This window comes from Acanthopagrus latus, mitochondrion (genome assembly GCF_904848185.1).
Source record: "Acanthopagrus latus mitochondrion, complete genome".
Lineage (NCBI taxonomy): Eukaryota > Metazoa > Chordata > Actinopteri > Spariformes > Sparidae > Acanthopagrus > Acanthopagrus latus.
The window spans coordinates 1-16,609 of record NC_010977.1 but is presented as its reverse complement, the minus strand read 5'-3'; the positions used below and the strand labels follow the sequence as shown (position 1 = coordinate 16,609).

At 44.8% G+C, this 16,609-nt stretch overlaps 13 protein-coding genes across 13 annotated transcripts, besides 25 other annotated features; 1 reads left to right on the top strand and 12 right to left on the bottom strand. All coding sequences in view use genetic code 2, as the record gives it.

The window, feature by feature from the left end:
- Window positions 1-943: a D loop.
- Window positions 944-1,014, top strand: a tRNA (tRNA-Pro).
- Window positions 1,014-1,085, bottom strand: a tRNA (tRNA-Thr).
- CYTB (cytochrome b) lies at window positions 1,086-2,205 on the bottom strand. The gene has a single exon. A coding segment is annotated over exon 1 (1,120 nt).
- A 4-nt stretch (window positions 2,206-2,209) lies between these two features.
- Window positions 2,210-2,278, top strand: a tRNA (tRNA-Glu).
- Window positions 2,279-2,800, top strand: ND6 (NADH dehydrogenase subunit 6). The gene has a single exon. It carries the CDS (start codon window positions 2,279-2,281, stop codon window positions 2,798-2,800), a length of 522 nt encoding a protein of 173 aa, YP_001974745.1.
- On the bottom strand, window positions 2,797-4,635 carry ND5 (NADH dehydrogenase subunit 5). Its single transcript has one exon. The coding sequence runs from the start codon at window positions 4,633-4,635 to the stop codon at window positions 2,797-2,799; it is 1,839 nt and encodes a 612-aa protein (YP_001974744.1).
- Window positions 4,636-4,709, bottom strand: a tRNA (tRNA-Leu).
- Window positions 4,710-4,730: 21 nt separating this feature from the next.
- Window positions 4,731-4,798, bottom strand: a tRNA (tRNA-Ser).
- Window positions 4,799-4,867, bottom strand: a tRNA (tRNA-His).
- ND4 (NADH dehydrogenase subunit 4) lies at window positions 4,868-6,248 on the bottom strand. Its single transcript has one exon. A coding segment is annotated over exon 1 (1,381 nt).
- On the bottom strand, window positions 6,242-6,538 carry ND4L (NADH dehydrogenase subunit 4L). The gene has a single exon. It carries the CDS (start codon window positions 6,536-6,538, stop codon window positions 6,242-6,244), a length of 297 nt encoding a protein of 98 aa, YP_001974742.1.
- A 1-nt stretch (window position 6,539) lies between these two features.
- Window positions 6,540-6,610, bottom strand: a tRNA (tRNA-Arg).
- On the bottom strand, window positions 6,611-6,959 carry ND3 (NADH dehydrogenase subunit 3). The gene has a single exon. A coding segment is annotated over exon 1 (349 nt).
- Window positions 6,960-7,031, bottom strand: a tRNA (tRNA-Gly).
- COX3 (cytochrome c oxidase subunit III) lies at window positions 7,032-7,816 on the bottom strand. Its single transcript has one exon. A coding segment is annotated over exon 1 (785 nt).
- On the bottom strand, window positions 7,816-8,499 carry ATP6 (ATP synthase F0 subunit 6). The gene has a single exon. It carries the CDS (start codon window positions 8,497-8,499, stop codon window positions 7,816-7,818), a length of 684 nt encoding a protein of 227 aa, YP_001974739.1.
- ATP8 (ATP synthase F0 subunit 8) lies at window positions 8,493-8,657 on the bottom strand. The gene has a single exon. It carries the CDS (start codon window positions 8,655-8,657, stop codon window positions 8,493-8,495), a length of 165 nt encoding a protein of 54 aa, YP_001974738.1.
- Window positions 8,658-8,732, bottom strand: a tRNA (tRNA-Lys).
- Window positions 8,733-9,423, bottom strand: COX2 (cytochrome c oxidase subunit II). Its single transcript has one exon. A coding segment is annotated over exon 1 (691 nt).
- An 8-nt stretch (window positions 9,424-9,431) lies between these two features.
- Window positions 9,432-9,504, bottom strand: a tRNA (tRNA-Asp).
- A 3-nt stretch (window positions 9,505-9,507) lies between these two features.
- Window positions 9,508-9,578, top strand: a tRNA (tRNA-Ser).
- COX1 (cytochrome c oxidase subunit I) lies at window positions 9,566-11,131 on the bottom strand. The gene has a single exon. It carries the CDS (start codon window positions 11,129-11,131, stop codon window positions 9,566-9,568), a length of 1,566 nt encoding a protein of 521 aa, YP_001974736.1.
- Window position 11,132: 1 nt separating this feature from the next.
- Window positions 11,133-11,202, top strand: a tRNA (tRNA-Tyr).
- Window positions 11,203-11,269, top strand: a tRNA (tRNA-Cys).
- Window positions 11,270-11,299: 30 nt separating this feature from the next.
- Window positions 11,300-11,372, top strand: a tRNA (tRNA-Asn).
- Window positions 11,373-11,375: 3 nt separating this feature from the next.
- Window positions 11,376-11,444, top strand: a tRNA (tRNA-Ala).
- Window positions 11,445-11,515, bottom strand: a tRNA (tRNA-Trp).
- Window positions 11,516-12,561, bottom strand: ND2 (NADH dehydrogenase subunit 2). Its single transcript has one exon. A coding segment is annotated over exon 1 (1,046 nt).
- Window positions 12,562-12,631, bottom strand: a tRNA (tRNA-Met).
- Window positions 12,631-12,701, top strand: a tRNA (tRNA-Gln).
- Window positions 12,701-12,770, bottom strand: a tRNA (tRNA-Ile).
- Window positions 12,771-12,774: 4 nt separating this feature from the next.
- Window positions 12,775-13,749, bottom strand: ND1 (NADH dehydrogenase subunit 1). Its single transcript has one exon. The coding sequence runs from the start codon at window positions 13,747-13,749 to the stop codon at window positions 12,775-12,777; it is 975 nt and encodes a 324-aa protein (YP_001974734.1).
- Window positions 13,750-13,823, bottom strand: a tRNA (tRNA-Leu).
- Window positions 13,824-15,516, bottom strand: an rRNA (l-rRNA).
- Window positions 15,517-15,588, bottom strand: a tRNA (tRNA-Val).
- Window positions 15,589-16,541, bottom strand: an rRNA (s-rRNA).
- Window positions 16,542-16,609, bottom strand: a tRNA (tRNA-Phe).

The following is a 16,609-nucleotide window of genomic DNA, read 5'->3' as shown; positions in this document are numbered from 1 at the left end:
TATTCGTGTGTAAAAATTTGAATTGGGAAATATAGAAACTTAGTTAATAAATGACGGTTTTAATATATTAAAAGAGGCATCATTGGACGTATATACCTATCACTCTAGGGGCCCAAGAATTTCTGTTTCTGAGGGGTTTGCAGAAGTATTAGTGATCTCTGGGGTTTAGGGGGGGGGGGGTTTACGACCAAAACCCCCAAGGGGGTCGATATATAAATTTTAGGGGAAAAAATCACACATATGCTCATGAAATCAATTGTGTTATCCATAAATGAAAGCCTTTAAATACTTCCACATATTTTACTCGTGCGGGGTATTAGTACCACCTTAGTCTGAGGACTTCAGCGTGCACTGTGAAATGACCACGAAAAGCTAAGAAGAGAAAAAGAATCTTGGCACCTGTGGAAAGAACGCTCGGCATGGGGGGTTATCTCGCCATCTGGTTGCCACCATTAACTTATGCAAGCGTCGATAAAAGTTAGTGGAACTCAAGCTATTAATGGCCCTGAAATAGGAACCAGATGCCAGTAATAAATCATTTTGTGTGACCCCCACAATTCTTGTCCCTGACCTTCAATAAACGAATGCATTCAGATATAATGAGTTGATCGGTTCTTATTGGGTAATGTTTTGAGGGACCAGGAATGCTGGATACTTGGTGTATATTTATTAAATTCAAAAGTTTACTAGGTCCTAGAGTATTTGTCCTTAAACATTCTAAGGTACTTTGGGATCACTTTTGCTGGTAAATACTTGGATAGAATGTCCTTGCTTGTATGGTGAATATAGATGAATGCTGTTATTACAAATATATGTGTTATATACATGAATATATGTACATATATAGATGTATGTGTATAATCAATTGTAGTCCTATATACCTAATAATATATTGTTTATAAATATATGTATATATACGTATATGTACATAAGACATGAAGTTCAGAGGATAGTTTAAACGAAGAATATTAGCTTTGGGAGTTAATAGTAAGGGTTGAAATCCCTTTTCTCTGAGCAGTAGGGAGGAGTTTAACCTCCGGCGTTCGGCTTACAAAACCGACGCTCTGAAGCTGAGCTACTAATGCATTGTCAGCCTAGTACTTTGTTTTCCACGACTGCTGCTATGGGAATAATAACTAGGAAGAGGGAGAAGTAGGTGAGAGATGCAATTTGGCCAATGATAATATAGGGCTCTTCAACAGGCATGCCTCCAATTCATGTGAGAATCATTACATTTGCAACAAGTGTTCAGAATAAGAACTGAGTGACTGGGCGGAAGGTCAGGCTTCGTTGTTTGGAAGTATGGAGCATGGGGACAACCATGAGGACTAGGATGGAGGCCAGGAGGGCAAGGACTCCTCCTAGCTTGTTAGGAATTGAACGTAAGATGGCGTATGCAAATAAGAAGTATCATTCGGGCTTAATATGGGGTGGAGTTACTAAAGGATTTGCAGGAGTAAAGTTGTCTGGGTCTCCAAGCAGGTTTGGAGCAAATAGTGCTAGGCAAGTTAGTAGAATAATTACTCCTGCAAACCCTAGAAGGTCTTTGTAGGAGAAATATGGGTGGAACGAAATTTTGTCTGTGTCGGAGTTTAGGCCGAGAGGGTTGTTTGAGCCTGTTTCATGTAGGAAGAGTAGGTGGAGCATAGTTATGGCAGCTACGATGAAGGGGAGGAGGAAGTGGAAAGCGAAAAAGCGGGTTAGGGTTGCGTTGTCGACTGAAAATCCGCCTCAAATTCATTGGACGAGTGTTCCGCCAACGTAGGGTACGGCGGATAAAAGGTTAGTAATGACGGTTGCCCCTCAAAAGGATATTTGCCCTCAAGGGAGTACATAACCTACAAAGGCTGTTGCTATAACTAAGAGGAGGAGAATAACTCCGATGTTTCAGGTTTCTTTATAAAGGTAGGAGCCGTAATACAGTCCCCGTCCGATATGAAGGTAAATACAAATGAAAAAGAAAGATGCCCCGTTGGCATGAAGGTTTCAACCATAGTTAACGTCTCGGCAAATGTGGGCTACGGAAGAAAAGGCGGTGGCGATATCGGAGGTATAGTGCATAGCAAGAAATAGTCCTGTAAGAAGTTGGGAGATTAAGCAGAGACCGAGGAGGGATCCAAAATTTCATCAAACGGAAATATTGGAAGGTGCAGGTAGGTCAACTACTGCGTGGTTAGCAATTTTTAGCAAAGCGAGGCTTGCCATTAGGGTTCCTGTAGTTGAGTTACAACGGTGGTTTTTCAAGCCATGGGGCCGGGTTAAAGTCCCGGGAGGAATTATGTCTTTTTTCATGTCTTTATTATTATTAGGGCTGGTGCTAGGTCTTGTTGTGGTTGCTTCTAACCCCTCTCCGTATTTTGCCGCTTTAGGGTTGGTTGCGGCAGCAGGGGTGGGGTGTGGAATTCTAGTTTGGCATGGAGGTTCATTTCTGTGCTTCATTTTATTTTTAATTTATCTTGGGGGGATATTAGTAGTGTTTGCTTATTGTGCAGCTCTTGCTGCTGATTCTCACTGGGAAAGTCTTGGGAGTCGGTCTGTTGCTGTCTCTTTATCAGCCTATGGGGCGGCGGTAGGTGTATTTGTAGTGATTCTTCACGGTGGGTGGTATAAGTCTTCTTGGTTAACTGCAGAGGAGTTTAATGAATTAGTCATGCATCGAGGGGATGCTGTGGGGGTTGCTACAATATATTTAGCAGGTGGGAAAATATTAATGATTGCTGCTTGAACGTTGCTATTAACACTTTTTGTGGTGATGGAGCTAGTCCGGGGGATGAGTCGGGGTACACTTCGGTCTATCTAGATGTTAAGAAGTAGGATCGCGAGGGTAAGGGTTAGGAGGAATAGAGTAAGGTATGTTTTGATTATACCGCGCTGGGTGTTGCTAACCGTTGTGATGAGGGGAATGTTTAAGGAAGTTACAGCTTTTGGGCCTACTTTTTCTAATCATGTTTGGTCGATTGTTTGGCTTGCAATTGCTTGGCCTAAAATTAGGCCTAGCTTTGGGATGAGTCGGTGAATTACTGCAGGAAAGAAGCCTAGCATGTTGGAGAAGTGATGGGGGCTTAGTTTAGGGGTAGGTTTAAATTGTTTGTTTGTTAGGGACGCAAGTTCTAGGGCGAGGACAAGGCCCAGGATAGTCACGATTAGAGCAGCTAACTTAAGTATGGGGGGTATGGTTATAATCGGGGTTTTAAGGGGAGTAATATTTGAAATAATTAGAAGACCTGCAACAATGCTTCCTCAGGCGAGGCGTTTAATAGGATTAATTACTGCTGGGTTGTTTTCGTTAATAGGAGAGAGTGGTAAGAATCGAGGGTAGCCCATGGATACAAAGAAGACTACTCGTAGGCTGTAAACAGCTGTGAAGGAAGTGGCTAGGAGGGTTATAGTAAGGGCTCAGGCGTTTAGGTGCGAGGTATTTAGGGCTTCAATAATGGCGTCTTTTGAAAAGAAGCCTGCTAAGAAGGGGGTACCGGTGAGGGCGAGGCTGCCAATAGTTAGGCAGGAGGACGTGAAGGGTGTCAGATGGTGCATGCCCCCTATCTTTCGAATATCTTGTTCGTCATTTAGGCTGTGGATGATTGAACCTGAGCAGAGGAAGAGCATGGCTTTAAAGAAGGCGTGGGTGCAAATGTGGAGGAACGCAAGTTGTGGTTGGTTGAGTCCAATTGTAACTATTATTAGGCCTAGTTGGCTAGATGTGGAGAAGGCAATGATTTTTTTAATATCATTTTGGGTAAGGGCACAAGTGGCAGTGAAAACAGTGGTAAGGGCGCCGAGGCAGAGGCAAGTTGTTAATGCGGTTTGATTATTTTCTATAAGGGGATTTATTCGGATCAAGAGGAAAATACCTGCAACAACCATGGTGCTGGAGTGAAGTAGGGCAGAGACCGGTGTGGGACCTTCCATTGCAGATGGAAGTCATGGATGGAGGCCAAATTGGGCGGATTTACCAGTAGCGGCTACAATAAGTCCGATGAGGGGGAAAGTTAGGTCGAGGTCTTTTGTGGTTGCGAATATTTGTTGTATTTCTCAGGAGTTAATATTTATTGCTATTCATGCCATAGCAAAAATAAGGCCGATGTCGCCTACGCGATTATATAGGACTGCTTGGAGTGCAGCGGTGTTTGCATCTGCTCGGCCGTATCATCAACCGATAAGAAGGAATGATATAATGCCGACTCCTTCTCAGCCGATAAAAAGTTGGAATATATTATTTGCAGTGACTAGTGTAATTATGGCAATAAGGAAAATAAGGAGATATTTAAAGAACCGATTTATGTACGGATCGGCATGTATGTATCAGGATGCAAATTCTAGAATAGATCATGTTACATATAAGGCAATGGGGGTAAAAATGGTTGAATAATGGTCGAATTTAAAGCTGATGTTGATATCAAAGGTTAAGGTATTAGTTCAGTTTCAGCTTGTTACGATAGTCTCTATTCCTTCGTTAAGGAGCATAAATAGGGGGAGCAGGCTAATAAAGAAGGCTATTTTTACTGCTGTTTTTACTTTTAGAAGCGCTCAGGTGTCTTCCTGGGGGTCGGGGTTTAGTGTCGTTAGGACAGGATACAGGAGGAGGAGAAGGACTAGGATCAAGCTGGATGACATTATGAGCTGGGTTGAAAGCATGAGTTACTACTTGGATTTGCACCAAGAGTTTTTGGTTCCTAAGACCAACGGATGAGCTGTTATCCTTTAGTAGCGGGTATTTGTTGTTTTGGGGACGAGTTAGCCTTGGGGTTCAACCGAGGGAACGGAAGTTAGCAGCTTCCGGTGCTAGCGAGCCTATCTCGGTGGATGAGGGGATTTTAACCTCTATTTTTAGAATCACAATCTAATGTTTTTGTTAAACTACGTCTACAGGCACTTCACCCTCAGATTAGTTCTGGTTTGAGGGTAAGGAGGATTAGAGGAAGGAGGTGGAGGGCTATTAATAAGTGCTCTCGTGAATGGGAGGGTTCCAAAGCAATAATATGTATAGGAAGTTGTCCTCGTTGGGTTATTAGGAACATGTAGAGGGAATACCCCGCAGTAATAAGGGTTCCAGTTCCAGTAAGGGCTAGGGTTCATCAGGATCAGTTAAATAGGGAGACAATGATTATTAACTCTCCTATGAGGTTGGGAAGGGGAGGGAGGGCTAGGTTTGCCAAGCTTGCAATAAATCATCACGCTGTCATAAGGGGGAGAACCATTTGCAAACCTCGAGCTAGGACTATTGTTCGGCTGTGTGTACGTTCATAATTAGTATTGGCTAGACAGAAAAGGGCGGAGGATGTCAGGCCGTGGGCAACTATGAGAATCAGTGCTCCAGAAAAGCCTCATGGGGTTTGAATTAAAATACCCCCTACGACCAAGCCTATGTGGCTTACGGAGGAGTAAGCAATGAGTGATTTTAGGTCGGTTTGGCGGAGACAAATTGAGCCTGTTATGATCACCCCTCAAAGTGCAAAAATGATAAAAGGGTAGCTTAGCTCTTTAGTTAGAGGTTCGAGGACTGTCAGTATGCGCATTATTCCGTAACCTCCTAGTTTTAGTAAAACAGCGGCAAGAATTATTGATCCTGCAACGGGTGCTTCTACGTGTGCTTTCGGAAGTCAGAGGTGCACTCCGTATAGTGGTATTTTAACCAAAAAGGCTAGTAAGCAGGCGGCTCATCAAAGTTTATCACCATAAGTAGGGAGTTGTGTGGGGGCAGAATATGTCAGTGTAAGTAAGGAGAGGGACCCTGCGTTGCTTTGGAGGAGGAGGAGGGCAACTAGGAGGGGGAGTGAGCCGGCCAAGGTATAAAATAGGAAGTATGTTCCTGCGTTCAATCGCTCTGCTTGGTTGCCTCAGCGAGTAATGAGGATTAGCGTTGGGATTAGTGTGGCTTCAAACATTACGTAAAATATAATTACTTCGGTAGCTCCGAAAGCTAAAATTAAGAAGAATTGCAGGGATGTAAGTAGCGTAATATATATGCGTTGTCGGTTAAGGGGTTCGGTGGCAGTATGGTTTTGGCTGGCAAGGATTATAAGTGGTAAAAGTCAGCATGTTAATACCAGGAGTGGGGTTGAGAGGGCGTCTGTTGCAAGGTAGGGGCTAAGGGATAATCAACCGACTTCTGATATATTAATTAGTCAAGTGAAACTAATGAGAGCAATGAGGAGGCTGTGAAGGAGGGTTGTTGGTCATAGCCACTTACCAGGAACTAATCAGGTTGTGGGAATTAACATTAGTGTGGGGAGGAGGACTTTTAACATTGTAAGAGATTTAAGGTTTGTAGGCGGTCGGAGCCGTGGGTTCGAGCGGTTGCTACGAGGAGGGCAAGTCCTGCACTTGCTTCACAGGCTGAAAATGCCAGGAGAAGAAGGGGGGAGGCTGAAAAACTAATGGAGCCTAGTTGGAGTGCTCATAGTGAGAGAGCGATGAAGAGAGATAACATTATACCCTCTAAGCAGAGGAGTGCTGATAAAAGATGGGTTCGGTGGAATGTTAGGCCTGTAAGTCCTAGTAAGAATGCGGAGGAGAAGGTAAAGTGAACGGGGGTCATTAGGTTGATCGTGGGTTTAAACCACGAATGTCTGAGCCGAAATCAAATGTTTTATCTTTAAACTAATCACCCATTCAGCTCATTCGAGCCCTCCTTGAAGTCATTCGTAGATGAGTCCTAGAGTGAGAAGAATTAGGACAGTTGAAGCTCATAGGAAGGTGAGGAGGGGGGAGGAGAGTTGGTCTCCTCAGGGAAGGGGGAGGAGAAGAGCAATTTCTAGATCAAATAGGAGGAAGAGAATTGCTACAAGAAAGAAGCGGAGGGAGAAAGGTAATCGAGCAGATCCTAAGGGGTCGAAGCCGCACTCGTATGGAGATAATTTCTCATAGTCGGGGCTTATTTGGGGGAGTCAGAAAGATACAATGGCTAAAATAATTGAGAGAGCGGTTGTAATTAAGATAATTGTTGTAACCAAGTTCATTATCTTTCCTTGGACTTTAACCAAGACCAGGTGATTGGAAGTCACTTATACTGAACTTCGTACTAGAAAGATTATGAGCCTCACCAGTAGATCGAGATGTATAAAAAGAGTCACACAACGTCTACAAAGTGCCAATATCAGGCGGCTGCTTCAAATCCAAAGTGGTGTTCAGATGTGAAGTGATATTGGATTTGGCGGAGAAGGCACACCGCCAGGAAAGTTGATCCGATAATGACATGGAGACCATGGAAGCCAGTTGCCACAAAGAATGTTGAGCCATAAACCCCGTCCGAAATGGCAAATGGTGCCTCAAAATACTCCAATGCTTGGAGAAATGTAAAGTAGAAACCAAGCAGAATGGTTAGGGCAAGAGATTGAACTGCTGGTTTTCGGTCTATTTCCATAATACTATGGTGTGCTCAAGTAACTGTTACTCCAGAGGCGAGAAGCACAGCTGTGTTGAGCAGGGGAACTTCGAAAGGGTCTAAAGCTAAGACGCCAGATGGTGGCCAGTATCCTCCTAAGTCAGGAGTAGGTGCAAGGCTTGAATGGTAGAAGGCTCAGAAAAATCCTAAGAAGAAGAAAACTTCTGAGGTAATAAATAGAATTATACCATATCGTAAACCTTTTTGGACGGGGGGTGTATGTTGGCCCTGAAATGTCCCTTCTCGAATGATATCTCGTCATCACTGGTATATGGTGAGAAGGAGGAGCATTATTCCCAAGGATATTAAAATTGTGGAGTTGAAATGAAATCAGATTGCGGTACCGGAGGTTACGAGCAGGGCAGCGACTGCTCCTGTGAGTGGTCAAGGACTGGGGTCAACTATATGATATGCATGTGCTTGGTGGGCCATTAGACGTTTTCTTGTAGGTAGAGGCTTAGGAGAAGGACGAAAACGTAGGCTTGAATGATTGCAACGGCTACTTCCAGGAGGGAGAGTATTAGAAGGAGGATGCCTGTGAGGCCTGCTACAGCGGGTATAAGGGGGAGAAGAACAAAGAAACCAGTCGAGATAAGTTGAATTAAGAGATGTCCGGCTGTGAGATTTGCTGTAAGTCGCACACCTAGTGCAATAGGTCGGATTAGTAGGCTAATTGTCTCAATAATAATGAGGATGGGAATAAGTAGTAGGGGGGTACCTTCTGGTAATATGTGGGCTAGAGAGAGGTTTGGTTGGTTGCGGAACCCAATAAGGACCGTTCCTAATCACAAGGGGAATGCAAGGCCTAAGTTGACCGATAATTGAGTAGTAGGGGTGAAGGTGTAGGGAAGAAGGCCTAGTAGGTTTAGGCTGAGAAGGAAAATTATTAACGAAGCCAGGATTAAGGCTCATTTGTGCCCAGGGAGGTTAATGGGCAGAAGCAGTTGTCGTGTAAACATATTGAGGAATCAGCTTTGTAAGGTTAATAACCGATTGCTTAATCATCGAGAAGCAGGAGTTGGGAGAAGAATTCAGGGGAGGAGCATGGCGAGTGCTATTAGGGGAATTCCTATAAGAAATGGGCTTGAGAATTGGTCGAAAAAGCTTACTATCATGGTCAGGTTCAGGATTGTGTTTTAGGTGTGCTTGTGCTTTGAAACGTGGGCTCGTTGGGGAAAGTATGGGCTATGACTTTCGGGGGCAGGATAATAAGAAAAGTTGCTCAGGAGAATACCAGAATGGCAAACCAAGGTGCGGGGTTGAGTTGGGGCATTTCGCTGGGGGTGGTTGGGAGGCACCATTCTTTAGCTTAAAAGGCTAACGCTTTCCCCTGTTAAGCTTCTCAGCGAGGCGTCTTCAAGCATTAGCGAAGTTCACTTTTCGAAATGCTCTAGGGGAACGGCTTCAACAACAATGGGCATGAAGCTATGATTTGCTCCGCAAATTTCAGAGCATTGGCCATAAAAGACACCAGGGCGGGAGGTGATAAATGTTGTTTGGTTTAAGCGGCCTGGGACGGCATCTATCTTTACACCGATGGATGGAACGGCTCATGAGTGTAATACATCTTCAGCTGATACTAGTACTCGAATAGGAGATTCTACTGGGATAACCATTCGATGGTCTGCTTCCAGGAGACGGAATTGTCCGGGGGCGAGATCCTGTGTTGGTAACATGTAGGAGTCAAAGCCAAGATCTTCATAATCTGTGTACTCGTAGCTTCAATATCATTGATGACCCACAGCTTTGATTGTAAGATGAGGGTCATTAATTTCATCCATAAGGTAGAGGATCCGTAGTGATGGTAGAGCAATTAAAATTAGGATGAATGCTGGGAGGACCGTTCAGATTACTTCAATTTCTTGAGAATCCAGGATGTATTTGTCACTTATTTTGGTAGAGACCATGGCCACAATAATATAAAGTACTAGCGTACTAATTAAAAAGACAATTATTAAGGCATGATCGTGGAAGTGGAGAAGTTCTTCTATAACTGGGGAAGCTGCGTCCTGGAATCCTAGCTGTGAAGGGTGGGCCATTAGTTGATTAAAGCGCGCGGGGGTTGAACCCACGATTTTGCCTTGACAAAGCAATGTAAATGACGACTTTACTAGCGCCTTATAAAGAAAGTGACAGAGTGGTTATGCGGCTGGCTTGAAACCAGCTTACGGGGGTTCAATTCCTTCCTTTCTCGATGATTAGAAACTTGACTTGTACAAATGCTGGCTCTTCGAATGTATGATAAGGAGGAGGGCAGCCATGCAGCCATTCAACATTAGTTGAGGCCATTTCAACTGAGTGTACTTCACGTTTAGAAGCGAAAGCTTCTCAGACGATGAATAAGAAGAGAATAACGGCAACAAGGGAAATTAATGAGCCAACAGATGAGACGGAATTTCATAGCGTGTATGCGTCTGGGTAATCTGAGTATCGACGAGGCATTCCGGCCAGACCTAGGAAATGTTGGGGGAAGAATGTGAGGTTAACGCCTACAAATATAACACCGAAGTGGATTTTAGTTCAGGTATCGTGAAGGGTGAAGCCGGAGAATAAAGGGAATCAGTGGACGAAGCCGGCCATAATAGCAAAGACTGCGCCTATCGACAGAACATAGTGGAAGTGGGCTACTACATAGTAGGTGTCGTGAAGAACGATGTCAAGGGAAGAGTTGGCTAGGACAATTCCTGTTAGGCCCCCGACTGTGAATAGGAAAATGAAACCAAGAGCTCAGAGCATCGGGGTTTCTCATTTAATTGTCCCCCCATGCAGGGTAGCTAGTCAGCTGAATACTTTTACGCCAGTTGGGATGGCAATAATTATTGTCGCGGATGTAAAATAAGCACGTGTGTCAACGTCTATACCAACTGTGAACATGTGATGGGCCCATACAATAAATCCTAAGAGACCGATGGCCATCATCGCTCAAACCATTCCTATGTACCCGAAAGGTTCCTTTTTACCAGAATAGTATGCCACGATGTGGGAGATTATACCGAACCCTGGAAGAATTAAAATATATACTTCAGGGTGTCCGAAGAATCAGAATAAGTGTTGGTAAAGAATAGGGTCTCCCCCTCCAGCTGGATCAAAGAAGGTGGTATTCAGGTTTCGATCTGTAAGGAGCATTGTAATTCCGGCAGCAAGAACTGGAAGAGACAAGAGAAGTAGAACGGCAGTAATTAAAACGGCCCACACAAATAGGGGCGTTTGATATTGTGAAATAGCTGGTGGCTTCATATTAATAATGGTAGTAATAAAATTAATGGCACCAAGAATAGATGAAACCCCAGCCAGGTGAAGAGAAAAAATAGTCAGGTCAACTGATGCACCTGCGTGAGCGAGGTTTCCTGCCAGTGGGGGGTAGACTGTCCATCCAGTGCCGGCCCCAGCTTCGACGCCAGAAGAAGCTAGCAGTAGGAGGAATGATGGGGGAAGAAGTCAGAAGCTTATGTTGTTTATTCGGGGGAATGCTATATCAGGAGCACCGATCATAAGTGGTACTAATCAATTTCCGAAGCCTCCAATCATAATTGGTATTACTATAAAAAAAATTATTACAAACGCATGTGCTGTAACAATAACATTATAAATTTGATCGTCTCCTAGGAGAGCTCCAGGTTGGCTTAATTCGGCTCGAATGAGCAGGCTTAAGGCAGTTCCTACTATTCCAGCTCAAGCACCAAATACGAGATAAAGGGTGCCGATGTCTTTATGGTTAGTTGAGAAAAGTCAGCGTGTGATTGCCACAGGTAAGATGGCTGAGGTCTAGGCGGTGGATTGTAGCCCCACATACAGAGGTTTAAGCCCTCTTCTTATCAAGCCCTGAGGTGTGCCACACATTGGATTGCAAATCCAAAGTAGTAGGCTAATTGCCTACCGGGGCTTTTCCCCGTTTTATACGGACGGGGAAAAGGGTAGGCAGATGCTCGCTGGTTTGAGCGCTTAGCTGTTAACTAAGAGTTTGTAGGATCAAAGCCTGCCTGCCTAGGGAAAAGCTTTAGCTTAATTAAAGCGCCTGTTTTGCATGCAGGAGATGTGAGTTAGAGCCTCGCAGGGTTTACAGAAACTAGGAGATTTTAACTCCTGTTTACAGCTTTGAAGGCTGTCGGTCTTAGGTTAACCTAAGTTTCTTATAGGGAGAATAGGGTTATGACGGCGGGGGAGATTGGAAGAAGAAAGATTGTGGCGATTGCAGAGGCGGACAAGGAAAGGGTGAGGTGGGACGTTGGGTGACGCCAGGGGGTAATACCAATTAGGGTGTTGGGGGATACGGTAAGGGTTAGCGCGTAAGCGAGGCGAAGGTAAAAATAGAGGCTCAGGAGTGCTGAGAGAGCTGCAATTGTAGCCAGTGGCATTAGTTCTTGCTTAGTTAATTCTTGTAAAATAAGTCATTTAGACATGAAGCCAGTTAGTGGAGGGAGCCCTCCAAGGGATAGGAGGATTAAAGGGGCAAGGGCGGTGGCCACGGGGGCTTTCGCTCAGGAAATAGCTAGCGAATTAACATTTGTTGAGTTGTTTAGTTTAAATATAAGGAAAGCAGAGAATGTTATGGTGAAGTAGATAATAAGGGTTAGAACCCCTAGTGATGGTGAAAATTGTAAGACTAGGATTATTCAACCTAGGTGGGCGATTGAAGAGTAGGCTAAAATCTTGCGGAGTTGGGTTTGGTTTAGGCCACCTCAGCCGCCAATTAGGGTAGAAGAAATTCCTAGGGCAAGCAAGAGTGTGGAATTGGTCGGTTGAAGTTGCAGGAGGAGGGCAAACGGGGCAAGTTTCTGTCAGGTAGACAAAATTAAGCCTGTAGTGAAATCGACGCCTTGAATTACCTCGGGCAGTCATGAGTGCAAGGGGGCGAGGCCAATTTTTAGGGCAAGGGCAAGGGTAATAAGTGTGACAGGGAGAGGATGTGTTATTAGTTGAATGTCTCATTGTCCTGTGAGTCAGGCATTTGTGGCGCTCGCAAACAAAAGTATAGCGGCGGCTGTGGCTTGAGTAATAAAGTATTTGGTAGTTGCTTCAACTGCTCGGGGGTGGTGGTGTTGGGCTATTAGGGGGAGGATGGCAAGGGTGTTAATTTCAAGGCCTATTCAGGCGAGTAATCAGTGAGAGCTCGCGAATGTGATTGTAGTTCCTAGGCCGAGTGCGAAAAGCAGAGTGGCTAAGATGAAGGGGCTCATTAGTGAAGGAGGGATTTCAACCCACATTTTTGGGGTATGGGCCCAAAAGCTTGATTTAGCTGACTTGACTAGGAAGTGGTGTAGCGGAAGCACTGGGAGTTTTGATCTCCCCAGGTAGGGTTCAAACCCCTTCTTCCTAAGGAGTTGGGAGGAGTTTAACCTCCATAGCTCACTCTATCAAAGTGGCCCTTTACTTCAGGCACAGCTCCGTAATTAAAGGTGGGGGGGAAGGCCCGCGAGTGCAATGGGGAGGGAGAGGTGTCAGATGACTATGGCCAGGGTTAAAGGGAGGAAGTTTTTTCAGGTTAAGTGTATTAGTTGGTCATATCGGAATCGGGGGTAAGAGGCTCGTACTCATAGGAACACTACTGATAGTAGTGCGGCTTTAGTTATGAGGTTTATTGCAGTCAGTTCAGGAAATGCAGGGAGGTGGGTAGCTCCCAAGAATAGTGTGGCAGAGAGTGTATTTATGAGGAGAATATTAGCATATTCGGCTAAGAAAAATAGGGCGAATGGGCCTCCTGCATATTCAACATTAAAACCAGAGACAAGTTCTGACTCACCTTCAGTGAGGTCAAAGGGAGCACGGTTAGTTTCTGCCAGTGTGGAGACATATCATATTGCAGCTAGGGGTCATGCCGGGAGAATAAGTCAAATACTTTCTTGAGCAACATTAAAAATTTGGAGGGTAAAGCCTCCAGTAAAGATAATTGTTGACAGAAGAATAAGCCCTAGGCTTACTTCGTAAGAAATAGTCTGGGCGACAGCCCGTAGGGCCCCGATGAGGGCATACTTTGAATTGGATGCTCAGCCTGATCCGAGAATAGAGTAGACTGCAAGGCTGGAGAGGGCTAAGATGAAAAGAATTCCTAGGTTGAGGTCAATAACAGAATAAGGAAGTGGTATGGGGGCTCATAGGGTAAGGGCAAGTGTGAGGGCGAGAATTGGGGCGAGCAGGAAAAGAACGGGGGAGGAGGTTGATGGTCGTACGGGCTCTTTAATAAAAAGTTTTACTCCGTCAGCGATGGGTTGAAGGAGGCCGTAGGGGCCAACAATGTTTGGACCTTTTCGGTGTTGCATATAGCCCAGGACTTTTCGTTCAAGAAGGGTTAGGAAGGCAACGGCTAGAAGGATTGGGACAATGAAGGCTAGGGGATTAATCAAGTGAGTAAACAGTGCAGACAGCATTAAGAAGGAGAGGATTTGAACCTCTGTTTAAAGGGCTTAGGGCTTTTGCAATTTCCAGGCTCTGCCACCTTTATTAGCCATTCTCTTAGGCAGAGATGTGTTCCTCTTTATTTATTTTAGTTGGCTTCAATAAGTAGAGGTCGGGCGTATCACTAGATAGGGGCCCCTTCTTTTCGGTCCTTTCGTACTAGAAAAGATTATCTTCATAGATAGAAACTGACCTGGATTACTCCGGTCTGAACTCAGATCACGTAGGACTTTAATCGTTGAACAAACGAACCCTTAATAGCGGCTGCACCATTAGGATGTCCTGATCCAACATCGAGGTCGTAAACCCTCTTGTCGATAGGGACTCTTAAAGAGGATTGCGCTGTTATCCCTAGGGTAACTCGGTCCGTTGATCGGCATTGCCGGATCCTTTTGGTCAGAAATTCTGTCTATTAGAGCGGGAGCTCTTGAGTCTAGGAAAATAGTATTCCTATTCCGCATGGGGGTTAAGTTTTTCCCCGTGGTCGCCCCAACCAAAGACACTAGGGCAGGGTTTCACTAAGTTTATTCCCTTTGTTCTGGGGTGTTTAACATGAGCTGTCCTGGCGTCTTAAGCTCCATAGGGTCTTCTCGTCTTATGTTCTTATTCCCGCTTCTGCACGGGAAAATCAATTTCATTGACTGGGAGGGGGAGACAGCTAAGCCCTCGTGATGCCATTCATACAGGTCTTCATTTAAAAGACAAGTGATTGCGCTACCTTCGCACGGTCAAAATACCGCGGCCGTTGAACATATAGTCACAGGGCAGGCGGGACCTCTTATTCATTTATTTTGCAAGAGGCGATGTTTTTGGTAAACAGGCGAGGCTTCAGGTGTTTGCCGAGTTCCTTCCCCTCCTTTTAGTCTTTCCTTTATAGCACACCAGTGTGGGGTTAACGGGTTTGTGTTGGATATTCTTCTAGTCATCTTTTTTGTAATCCACTCCCCTCTTTGTTTGGGGGCGTTAAAGTTCGGTGGTTGATCCGTTCCGAATTACACTTGTGCATGGAGAGAATTTAATTCCTCTTATTACTCATATTAGCATAATTTCTCCGCTGTTTGCAGCGGATAGTTTGATATTAAAAGAGGGATGAGATTATGTTATCAGGATCGATGGAAGGTTATATATTTGAGCTTTAACGCTTTCTTAACGGGTGGCTGCTTTTAGGCCCACCGGGATATTCTACCTTAAGTTAAATATGATCTTTACCCTGCTGTGAAGGTTGTGTCCTTTATCTGAGGGGCTGTACCCCCTTAGATTAACTCTTTTAGTTTCTTGGAGTCTAACTGAAATGTAAACAAGGTGTTGAAGTGAGAAGCTAAAAGGCTGAACTCCTATCCATTTTTCAAACAACCAGCTATTACTAAGTTCGATAGATCTGTCACCTCTACTCGAAGTTCTTCCCACTCTTTTGCCACAGAGACGGGTTTGCCCTAAATCAGGCTGTCTTGGAGTAGCTCACTTAGTTTCGGGGGGTCAAACTAAAGTTCTCTTTGCTTGAGTTTACTAGCTAAATCATGATGCAAAAGGTACGAGTGCAAATCTCTGCTTTTTCAGGCTTTACTGGGTTATTTCATTTCTCTTTCAGCGTTCCCTTGCGGTACTTTCTCTGTTGCTCCTAGTTCCTTTTCTGTCGCCCATACTTGGGTGGGAAAATGATTTGTTTAGTTTGATGTAAGTGCATGTGGGGTTATTTATGGGGGTGTGTTGTTTTTTGTTGGGGGGCTAGCTGATGGGCTTCAAGGCAACCCGGTTTGCACGGGTATCTTCTCAGTGTAAGGGAGATGCTGTTCTAGTTGAGCTATGCGTTGGTTTACCAAGTGCACCTTCCGGTACACTTACCATGTTACGACTTGCCTCCCCTCTGCAATTTTGATGTTTTAGCTAATGTAAGTTTAAAGTCTCGGGGAGAGTGACGGGCGGTGTGTGCGCGCTTAAGAGCCAGTTTCAGCAGAACCCTCTAAATTTCTGCTTACTGCTAAATCCTCCTTTAAGTACATGTTTTCAATGCACTATTCGTAATTCCCTGAAGACAAGGGAATGTAGCCCATTTCTTCCCTTCCATTCGCTACACCTCGACCTGACGTACTGGGTGATGCCAGTTTTGCTTACTCTTTATCCTTCACAGGGTAAGCTGAACGACGGTGGTATATAGGCGGGAGAGGCAAGGAAGGGTGAGGTTGAACGGGGATTATCGGTTCCAGAACAGGCTCCTCTAGGTGGGTCTAAAGCACCGCCAAGTCCTTTGGGTTTTGAGCTAATGCTTGTAGTACCCGGGCGGACAGAAAATGTAATAAACTGTCAATGTTTATGGCTAAGCATAGTGGGGTATCTAATCCCAGTTTGTATCTCAGCTCTCGTGGACTCAGAATGTATAAAGCTACTTTCGTAGTTGAGCTTCTTACCTTCGGATGCGTATAACAGCTCGGAAGATGTTCGGCTTTAATTTTAGTCTTGTTCTTAACCACCCTTTACGCCGACTTCTGACAACTTGGGCCTCCCGTATAACCGCGGTGGCTGGCACGAGTTTTACCGGCCCTACTTAGCTCTGACTGAGTCAAGTTTTCACTTATGTATCAATGTTTATCACTGCTGAGTACCCTTGGGGGTGTGGCTTAGCAAGGTGTCATGGGCTAAATTAAATGTGCCTGATACCAGCTCCTTGTTTCCGGGCAGGGAACTACAGGGCATTCTCACGGGGATGCGGATACTTGCATGTGTAAATCTAGCTAGAGCTGGCAGAAAAGTCAGGACCAAACCTTTGTGCTTACGGGTCTTTTCAGGGACCATCTTAACGGCTTCAATGTTATGCTTTAATTAAGCTACGTGAGC